The sequence below is a fragment of the Argentina anserina genome, chromosome 2 (genome assembly GCF_933775445.1).
Source record: "Argentina anserina chromosome 2, drPotAnse1.1, whole genome shotgun sequence".
NCBI lineage: Eukaryota > Viridiplantae > Streptophyta > Magnoliopsida > Rosales > Rosaceae > Argentina > Argentina anserina.
In genome coordinates this window covers 25199724-25210379 of record NC_065873.1, presented here as the reverse complement: position 1 = coordinate 25210379, position 10656 = coordinate 25199724, and the positions used below count along the sequence as shown (strand labels likewise).

General features: G+C 39.4%; 2 protein-coding genes across 4 annotated transcripts; one reads left to right on the top strand and one right to left on the bottom strand.

The window, feature by feature from the left end:
- Positions 1-1289: 1289 nt before the first annotated feature.
- On the bottom strand, positions 1290-3074 carry LOC126783088 (pentatricopeptide repeat-containing protein At1g05670, mitochondrial-like). The gene has a single exon (XM_050508485.1). It carries the CDS (start codon positions 3072-3074, stop codon positions 1401-1403), a length of 1674 nt encoding a protein of 557 aa, XP_050364442.1. The 3' UTR covers positions 1290-1400.
- A 749-nt stretch (positions 3075-3823) lies between these two features.
- LOC126783097 (omega-amidase, chloroplastic) lies at positions 3824-7455 on the top strand. Of its 3 annotated transcripts, XM_050508496.1 has the most exons (10): positions 3824-4122; positions 4188-4304; positions 4424-4648; positions 5106-5199; positions 5327-5401; positions 5765-5843; positions 5939-5954; positions 6658-6738; positions 6945-7027; positions 7152-7455. In XM_050508496.1, the coding sequence occupies exons 1-10, from the start codon at positions 3829-3831 to the stop codon at positions 7228-7230; spliced, it is 1143 nt and encodes a 380-aa protein (XP_050364453.1). In that variant the 5' UTR covers positions 3824-3828; the 3' UTR covers positions 7231-7455. The 3 variants fall into 3 exon arrangements, 2 of the variants coding, with proteins under 2 accessions (XP_050364453.1, XP_050364454.1); XR_007670836.1 differs by lacking the exon at positions 5765-5843; XM_050508497.1 differs by lacking the exons at positions 6658-6738; positions 6945-7027; positions 7152-7455 and adding an exon at positions 6004-6635 and having other exon boundaries at positions 5939-5969.
- Positions 7456-10656: the final 3201 nt, after the last annotated feature.

The window sequence follows — 10656 nt, the reverse complement described above, 5'->3', positions numbered from 1 at the left end:
TATTGATCACATTTACTGGTATTAATCGACAATATTTCGAACTGGAGTTGTCGATCGCCGAAGTGTCTACTAATGTACCATAACCTTTATATTAGGTTTATAATAAAACTATCGCATTATGAAGCGACTATATAAATGAAACTTATAATAATTTTTTATTATTCCAAACCTTTAAATAATAATATTTTTTTTTCTAATACAAGCCCGCAAAGCTCACTTTAGGTGGACGAGCTTGGATCTTCATATTTGTGAAATACCCGGCCCGTTACTTATTTAAATATACTAAGGCCCAGCCCGTTAACAAGCCCTAGTTATATTTGTGCAAGTTCTAAGCACATAATTATCACAAGATAATCAACACATAAATCTCGAATCTAAGGTCTAGTTTGGTACATTTGTACTTTAAAAAAAAATTAGTTTTTAGGTCAATTATTAAAATTCATAGTGTTTGGTAACTTCAGAAAAATCAGTTTTTTTATATAATTTATAGGTCACTCATATTAGCTTTTAGAAGCTCATTTTACTCAAAACTTAATAAATGTTAATATTTTTCTGTAAATTATCAAATAACACCATTATCTATAATTACTCTTGATATGTTAAAACATAATCATGTTATTTTTGTCGTTGACCATATCTACATCAATTTTGTTTAGAATTTACTAAAAAATTTATTTATCGACAACACTACAAAAGTAATATTGATCAAACATAAATATGTTTTAATTCAAAGTTAATTTTTGTTTACAGTACAATAAAAACATGTTTTTTTTTAAGCCGCATCAATATCAAACTAGTCATAAGTCAATGAGCACGCTAAAGTTAGTTTGATATATCTAACTTATGTACTAGTTATTCGCAGACAAAGCAAAATCAAATAACGATCTAGTCAAGAATTGAAAGACATACAAACTTTGAAACCCAGCTGCTCTGGATAATATTTCCAACATATAGGTAAACCATCGAAGTGCAAACTGAAACTGATTATTTTTAAAAAACTTAACCACCATTGAAGCAGTAATGCAGTATCGTCCTGGTCCCTCGGGGTGGCTCACATATATTCTGGGGGACAGTCGAGACACGGAGCATATCCGTTGTCAAATGTCAGTTTCCACCTTCCAAACATATTTCCGACGAAAGACCAAGAGATGCCACAACCCCACATATTGGCCTAAGCGGGCTAGATGATTTAGAAAAAGATCTCATTGCCCCCAACGCCTTGGTTCGTTGTTCAGATGGATATTATAATCATCCGTTTTCTTCTTTCTTACAAATATGTGCATTGTAGTCAAGGATCTCAAAACATATAATTATGAACCTTGAAGTAAGTTGAACTTAAACTCTTAAAAAGAGTGACTCTGTCAAGTGATCCTAAGCACTTCGTGCGAGTTTTGGTTATATCATGTACCCTCCATTCTTTTCCCAGATAGACATAAATGATCATCCAACACCCTTCTGTAACTATCTATATGAACAATTCTGCATCTTTTACGCATATCCTTGAACATCTTCTCAACCTCGACAGCCTTCCCCTTGGCGCATAACTCTTTGACGAAAGCTGAAAAGCTCTCCAAACTAATAATGTACCTCTGATCAAGTGCGTCACAAAAAACCTGAATTGCGCTTCGCAAATCACCATCCTCACAATAAGCTTTGATCAAGCAACTATAGAGAGTGACATCAAGAGCATGACCGTTTATAAGCATGTCATGGAGAAGCTCTTCAACTTCCGGCAGCCTACCTCTCACATTACAAAGACTACAAATCACTGAGTTGTAAGAAAAGAAATTGGGAGAGCAACCCATTTGTGGCATTTGCTTGACAAGATTAATGGCTCTTTCAAGCTCCCCAATTTCAACAAGAACACTCAGCACTGCATTAAAGCTCGAAACACTTGGCTTCAAGCCTCTCATCCTCATTTCCTTTAATAGTGAAATTGCTCTATCCGATTCTTTCCTCTTACAATACTCGTTGAAAGCAATACCATATGCTTTCACATCCAGCTTCATCCCAAGTCTGGCCATCTCCTTAAGATGCTCATCAGCTTCATCACCCTTCCCTGCAATGCAAAGCCCCTTCAATATACTCGTATGCGTTGCTATATCGTCCTTCACACCGTTCAACCTCATCCTTGTCATCATCCCCTTCGCCTCGTTAACATCCCCACTCAAACAAAAACCATGAATCTCGGCATTGTAAGTGAGCACATTAGGCTCACAACCCTGTCTCACCATCTCATCCAAACACTTCATCGCCTCGCACAATTCACCTTTCTTACTATACCCATCGATCAAAGTCGTGTAAGTTACTGTATCAGGCAAGCAAACCTTCCCCTCCCTCATCTGACTCAAAATTCTCCTCGCACTATCAACCTCCCCCTTCTTGCAATACCCATAAATCATAGTATTGTAAGTAATCAAATTCGGCTCGCAAGTCATTTCGTCGAACACGTTCTGTGCATTCCAAATTTCACCCACTTTGCAAAACCCTCTAATCATTGTGGTATAAGTCGACGCATCCGGATTCACCAGACCTTCCTTGACAATCTGATCATATATAGACTCAGCTAAACCAATCTTGTTAGCCCTAACCAACACACCCAGAATGGCATTGTAAGAAAACAAGCACCTCCCATTCTCAACCACTTTGGCCTTGTGGAACCAATCGATGGCGGCCCTCAGACCGCCGCGGCGGCCGTGAGCTGTGATGAACTTGTTGGAGTCTTGGAGGAGAGACGCGGCGGAGGAGAAGAGGGAGTGGCGGAGGAGGAGGTCGGTGATGGCGCAGTAGCAGTTGAAGGAGTGGGAGTAGTTGTTGGGATTGGGGTTTGGGTTGGAGGCCCATTTGAAGAAGAAGAGGGCGTGGTGGGGGTTGGTTTGGTTTTGGAGGACCTGGAGAACAAGGGATGGGTTTAGGTGAGGTGAGAATTGGTTGAGAGGGGAGGAGGATGTGATGAGGTTTGAGGGGTTGGGTGTTTGTGGGTTTAGGGTTTGGAGGAGAGAGGTTATGAAGGGCACTGGAGAGTGATTGGTGGAGGAGTGAAATGAGTGTAGGGCTCTAGCTGGCGCAGCCATGGATTGTCGAATACACCTCTGCATGAAGAAGAAGAAGAAGAAGAAGAAAAAGACGGTGCATATGCGTGATAAGTTCTAAGGTTCCGACTGGACTCAGCTATTTGCATAGTTGCGCATGCGTATTTGATTGGCATTGTACGGTAAAATTTTACAGGTGAATGTGAAATCAGTAAATAACACAGTTGGTGACAGGTTTTAAAGAGAAAAATCTCTGGATAACTCACTCAAGTTTATGTAAATTAGCTCTATCATTAGTCAGCCAATAATTTTTTAGAAGAAAATGGTCGATCATTAGGAAGAATGTGATCTTCACAAGAAATTGCGTCTGCCCAAATTTTACAGCTATAAATATATGTTTGCACAAAAATTACATCTATAAAACATGTAGAATTCCGTCAAAATAAAATGATGTAGAGAGTGGCGTATGACATATTGCACCAGTAAATATAAAAGTGAAATAGAAATAATATTATTGACACACTCTCTTGTAACACATTAGAACAGTTGGTAATGTTACATACTCAACCACTCGCTACATGATCATGTAATTTTAAATTGTCATGCATACTCGATTAATACATTTCTTTTAATTATATGAATTATGAGATTCTTTTGTTAAGAAGTTAAAAAGAAGGGTAAAAAGAAACTCTGAAATTAGTCCATAATTCGGTAGGGTCGGCTTAGTTAAAAGAAGGTGAATTAAAGGAAAGAAGAAAAACTCAAATAACTGAAGTAGAAACAAATCCACACAGAAATGAAAGCAGCACTATCCACCCTGATCACCTCCAGGAATCTAAGCCCTCATTCTTCTCCTTCTCCTTTCTCTCGCTCCATTTGGCCTCTCCCAAAGTCCCTCCCCATCTCACCCCCCATCATTTCCCTATTACCCTCCAAGTCCCTCGCCACCACCACCAACTCCTCCCCTCTCCGCCGTGATCACCGCAAGTCCCAGCCCGCCGATTTCTCGTCAATAATGGCCTCCTCCTATAAGCCCGAAGAATCCAGGGTCCCACCTGCCCTCCCCTTACCCGCTCCTCCCGTCAACAAGGTAATATTGCCCGGTTGGAAGTTGAGATTGATATGAATTTGGGTGCTTTATTGTGTGAATTGTAGTTCAAGATCGGGATGTGCCAGTTGTCGGTGACGGCGGATAAGGGGAGGAACATTGCTCATGCTCGCAAGGCCATCGAGCAGGCCGCCGCAAAGGGCGCTCAGCTCGTTCTCCTTCCTGTAAGCTTGTTGGAGTATATAATAAGCACTATGTGTTAGAATGTGTTAAGAGTTTAGATATGTAGTAGTAACATTGAGTTGACCTTGTGTTTGGTTTTTCTGTTCTTTGTAATGCAAAGGAAATATGGAACGGGCCGTATTCGAATGACAGCTTCCCGGTGTTTGCTGAGGACATTGATGCTGGCGGTGATGCATCGCCTTCCACAGCAATGCTTTCTGAAGTTGCTCGGCGTTTGAAGATCACCATTGTTGGTGGGTCGATAACGGAGAGGTCTGGTGATCAGCTGTACAATACTTGTTGTGTGTTTGGTACTGATGGGAAGCTGAAAGCTAAACATAGGAAGGTAAGGCTCTAAGCTCATTGACAGTATGTGCTCCGGTATATATTGATGTCATGTGCCTAAGTCAGACACCCAAGGACTGTTAGAATATAGTTTTGTAACTGGGTGCTAGACCGCGAGTAGTCTTTACCTTCTCCTAACCGCAATTGAATCCTCTCAGTTCTCTCACCTTCTTAATCATGGCACTTCGAGATTGGTTTTAGGCTTTTAGCTCAGTGAGGAGGACAAGTAATAATTTAGACACTGTTAACTTGGGATGAGGCCTCCCCTACAAATAGCCTTCAGTGATTTGATTGACGAATAGGTCTCTCCATTCGCCTTACTAATGACTCAGGGTTAGAGACTTAGAGGACATAGTGTTTGGAACTTATAATGCTGACCTTTCAAAGTAAATTTTTTGCCATAGAATTTTTTTTTTTACTGATTCATAACAAGCTCATGGGCATCTAGATGTTCACAGATACACCTCTTTAATATTGATATTCCTGGGGAGATTACCTTTATTGAATCAAAGATTCTTACAGCAGGGCAAACTCCTACCATTGTGGACACAGGTATGATGTTCGTTCTTCACATATCCACTGCCCCAGCTATGTTGTTTATGATGATCGACCTCTCTTTTCTTATTTGAGTTATTGGAATTCCTGATTGGGGATAGTAACCATGAATTGCTTAATGCAGAAGTTGGACGTATCGGCATAGGCATTTGTCATGACCTTAGGTTCCAGGAACTAGCCATGATCTATGGAGCAAGAGGTCAGCCTTCTCTCAATTTTTATTTCCGTTAAGCTTCCATGTTGTCTGGTCATTCCACGTGGCCTCAGCCGTATTAAGTTGCAACTTGCGAGAGTACTAAAACTAAATTACAAACTTTTCCCCTGTAATCAGAATCAATAGTTCCTGGTTATATATATAACTTTATGACTTTACCATCTTATAGCGCCAAAATCCATGAAACTCTGCAGATCAGTTGTTGGCAGTTTTACTCATGGATTATCTTTGCACTTGTTTATCATAGGATGAGGCTTTGAAAACGTTTTGAGTTTTCTTTTTATGAGTGAAGGAATGTACATAGCATAAATATACCGAAAGCTAATATTATTGAATAGTTGACATCAGGTGCTCACTTGATATGCTATCCTGGGGCTTTTAACATGACCACTGGAACATTGCATTGGGAATTGTGTCAGAGAGCTAGGTTGCTATTTTTGGAGTCATTTTAATGATTACTTTTAACCTGTTTATAATTCATTATAGTCATTATTTCTGATCAGCCTTCTCTCTCTTGTGCAGGGCTACAGATAACCAGGTACTTTATCCATGTCCTCTATGAGATTTGTATCCTGATTTATATCTGTATATAACTTGAAGCTCATTCCATGACAAAAGAAAATGTTATAATCTACTACATGACTAGGACCGTAGCATGTCAATGCAGTGTTATTACAGTATTACCTTGGTTGTCCACAGACAGAAATGCACCTTCACCATCACATGTCCTACTAGGCTGGTGAATGCTGTTTTTGATGTGAAGTTAATTGATCAAAATAATAAACATTATTTCAAGCTTATGTGATTTGTACAAAGAAGTTTTTCAAGTACTATTAGTTGCATTTTTTGTGGGGTCCTTATCTTTTTGGAGAACGCCTAAAATTTTATTCTTTTGTCTTTGTTGCTGCTACAAATTTCTATTAAAAACTGATTAAGATAATTTATTAATTTAAATTATGTCATAGTGATTCTAAAAGGAGAATGCAAAGTTCCATGCAGTGAGTGATACATGTTTCGTAACAGTGAAACAGAAATGTCCTTTTACATTTCAATTGATCTGGGGGTTAGCGTTATCTAAATAGTAAACTAATGTTCAAAGAATGCTGTAAGCTGTAAACCAAATAGAAAATGTGTATGCACCTCCTTAAGTTGAATTTAGATCAATCACGAGTTGGGCTTTCCTCCACATCAAAACTTCACCATTTTGTCCATTGATGTTATTTTTTATGGTTGTTTGACAGCTATATGTTGCAACTTGTTCACCTGCTCGAGATGCCGGAGCTGGTTATGTGGCATGGGGTCACTCCACCCTTGTCGGACCAGTATGTTTATCAATCCCCTTATTATTACCTTGAGCAATTCACTGTCAAGTTTTATTATTACTACAACCATTGGTTAGCAAGTTAATGGCTTTGCTAATGGCACTTGTAGACTTAATGATAAAGAAATGCCATCATTGTAATACTTGCTGAGCCTTTGCAAGAACAATTTTGCCCATAGAGTCTGACCCACAGTTCTAAATTTGCAGTTTGGAGAAGTGCTAGCAACTACAGAACATGAGGAAGCAATAATCATAGCTGAGATTGATTATTCACTCCTTGAGCTTAGAAGGTAATGTGGTTTCCAACCTAGGGCATGTTGTCTTTGTAATTCAAGAATGCTTCAAGATATGTTGAGAACGTATTCTTATCCAATGTTTATACAAACCTAACATAAGGTTATTTCCATTATTCAGGACAAATCTCCCATTACTGAAGCAGCGACGAGGTGATCTATACCAGTTGGTAGATGTCCAGAGGTTGAATTCTCAATGATTGTCGTCTTGTTGAAGACTTTGTTATACACAAAGTGAAGGCTAGTGTGAAATGGTTGTGGATGTATCATTGTATCAACTATCAAGTAGTGGAAATAATAAACCATTTGACATGGAAATAATGAACCATTTGACATGGAATACTTCGGATATTGGAGGTTTTAGATGTCACTATATTTCTTATATTGATGTCTATATTTATTCTGATATCGAAGGCTTCAGCAGATGTTCTTCCCTGTTTCCTGGGAAGGTGGGGTTTTTGGGGCAAACTCCACTGGGGAGCTCACGGAATGTCCAGGTCGAGACATCCAGAAGGCTAAGTACGAAGTAGGGCCTCTTCAGCAGTATTGGGCCCTACTATTAAATTGGGATGGACAAAATGAAATTCAAAGTTCATCATTCATACCTATAATTAGCTGGCCCAAAATGAAATCAAGTCCGCCTGAAGCTGGAGACCCCAGGAGTCATACAAAGGGCACGTGGGTACAGCATGTACAAAACCCCCAGTTAATCTAGTAGACCTTCAGATAGTAATGCCCCCAGTCACCAAATCATCAATACCTTCAATATTAGTAGTAGGCAGACTGAAATCTCAAGAAAAATACCGCAAATTGAAAATGATTCGCCGATTTTAGTTCTTGAGTTTCGCCGATTACAGTATAAGTGCACGTCAATACTCTGAACCGCTGCTATGTGAGCTAATCAAGTGTAGATGACGAAGCTGTAGCGGCTATGAACGAAGACAAGAAAGCAAAGTACACTGCTCCTGCTGCTTTGCTGGGAACGGAGCAAAGTTTCTCGGTTGGCCTTCCTCTCTTCTTCGGGATCCCCAAGGCCCATCTCTTTCACCAAAATTACTGCATGTATAGTGAGCTTGATAAATTCGGAGAATTCTGCTATACGCTGTTGTATGGTATGCAGCAGCACTTTCCACCATAAATCTCACACCCACACCCACTGTGCATTTTATTAAACTCCTCATTCACCACACAAAAGTGTGTGCTAATTCCACTACATGCTAGCTGAAAATACAAAAAAAAATCAAAGGGATTCTTTTACATAAGCACTACTAGCACATTACTAAAGTTCAGAGAAAAAGAGTTGTGTTTGATCTTAGTTCTTCAGGTTTTAAACGTTACTTGCATCTCACAAATCTTCAATCTTCTTTGGGATCCTTTCCGCTTATTAATCAACATCATCATAGGTTATATATATATATATATTCCTTCCTTTATTACCTTATATTCTCATCCTTTACTAACGGTCTATTATTGTATAGACGATACGTTTCCGCATATAGTAGTATAAAGTATAAACACGAACACGAATACGAACACTTATGATCTTTTATAATATTTCAAAACATGTGATTTACCGAACCATAGAAATAGAACTTGAGCGTATTAACAATGTAGTGTTTGTTATACATGATGATTGAAAATCGCAAACAATGTACTCCAAAATATCATAGAATTTTGGTAACGACCAGTTGGTTCCATAGATGAGACCGTACGACGCAATGATGGTCTTGTACAATTGGCAAGATCAAGGGGTACACAACACATGCTCATGGCTTCAGGCTACCATACAAAGACGAGGTATCATAAAACCATGATCAAGTGTGAGTGTGCCCATGCTTTCTCACGTGGGACACGCCCTCAATCTGTATGTTTTCTGGGTCCCCAATTTCAATAATGTTTTCACTGCAACTGCAACTTGTAGAACAAGCATAGAATGCTCCACCCTGCACCAGACAAAAGGTGAAATCTAAAGCCTGAGGCGATCTGGGATTTTCACTCATTTCACCTAAAGCAGCCAAGTGTAAAACTACCCGAATTATTTTTCACATACACGGTGAAAATGATAGGTACATAAGGGATTTAGGGACAGCCCTAGTCGGGGACAGCGAGGACAGGGACTCCAGACTCGCGCGATGGCCTACTCAAAGTGTGAAACATGTAGGAGTGTAGCAGTATTCGCACGTGTGAAGACGATAGCGTGAGTGAGTGAGAGAGAGAATTTATGGGGTCGCGTCTCAGATTAGTAGTCAGGTCCTCACGAGTTACGCATATCTGACCGTCTATAATTGCCTACTGCAGTAATTTTACGTAACAAAGGGTACACAACACCAGAGTATCACAGTTCATCAGTGTTGTCCAAACCCTTGGGTAGTCATGACTGAAATGTCCAAAAAAGAGTAGATTACCGAGGGAGCTGGATTCTCTCCTGATCCAAAATTTCATCTTACCTCACTGACCTCTCCGAGATGGCGACATGTGTTCAACCTTTCATCTAAGTTTCACTCCATTGAATTCAACCTCTTCACCCAAATCCCAAATTCCTGTAACCCCAGAGCCCATTTGACACAACTCCAAACAGACCCATCCCATGAAATCTCCCAAAACCTCACTAGTTCATCAACTAAATCAAATGGGAAATTTTTAATGGGTGCTCTTCCCAAAACATACAACAAGAAATCAGAAATACATGCTGAGACTCTGATAGCTCTCAACTAAACCCATAAGGAATAGACATAAAGAGTCCCAAGAACAAAGGAAAAAAGAAAGTCAGGTGGCCGGACGAAAGCTATGCTAGTAGACGAGATCACTTTCCGGTTAAATGCAAGCTTATAGACTAAATTGAAATCAAACACCTTACTGTTAGCACACTACCTCTAATGCGAGGGTCACCCATTTCGCATCACAGTGAAGATGGATTAAGAACATTGATGAGAAGAAAGAAAGAAATCAGAAGTGGAGAAATTGTGAGCATTGGATGAAAGGTTGAACACGTGTCCCCATCACGGAGAGGTCAGCAAGATAAGGTAAATTTTTGGTTAAGGAGAGGATTCAGATTCATTACGAAGATGCACAAAACTGCTATTAGGATTGGTCAACCGAAAATATGTTAAGTTGTAATTGAGGCGGACGTTACATTACATGGATACTTATGGTGATCAGTGGTGTTTGGTAAGAACCTCATCTTGTGAAATTAAAACCGGTTACTCTAAAAAAGATATTATGCATTCTCAATTTCTTTGAAAGTGAGAATCTATATATGATCAACATTAGGGATCCATGATGTTTCATATGACCATTCATACAGTCGAGCTAGTGTAATCACTGATCAACATTAGTATTGCAAGTGATACATGTCTTACACTCTCTAACCAAAGAAGAAGCTTGGAAATTAGGAGGCAATAAGATCGAACAAAGAATCAAAGCTGTGGGCCGTTTTGTAGGGTTAAAAGGTTCAAGTTGAGGTTGCATTTTCCAATCTAGATACAAGGGTCTGGCCAAAACTTAGACCAATGTCCTTAACTCATACCCTACTTAATATATAATCACTCTCAACTAAGGGCCTCGAGGCCTCAACATACATTACCATTTGATTGTGAAAGTACGCAATATCATTATCTAATTGTTGG

Excerpts from the sequence above, each read along its gene's own strand:
- LOC126783097 (XM_050508496.1), top strand. The coding sequence starts at position 3,829 with ATGAAAGCAGCACTATCCACCCTGATCACCTCCAGGAATCTAAGCCCT. Across the intron at positions 4,305-4,423 it reads CTCAGCTCGTTCTCCTTCCT|GAAATATGGAACGGGCCGTA; the intron begins GTAAGCTTGTTG and ends TGTAATGCAAAG. Across the intron at positions 5,402-5,764 it reads CATGATCTATGGAGCAAGAG|GTGCTCACTTGATATGCTAT; the intron begins GTCAGCCTTCTC and ends AGTTGACATCAG.
- LOC126783088 (XM_050508485.1), bottom strand. The coding sequence starts at position 3,074 with ATGGCTGCGCCAGCTAGAGCCCTACACTCATTTCACTCCTCCACCAAT.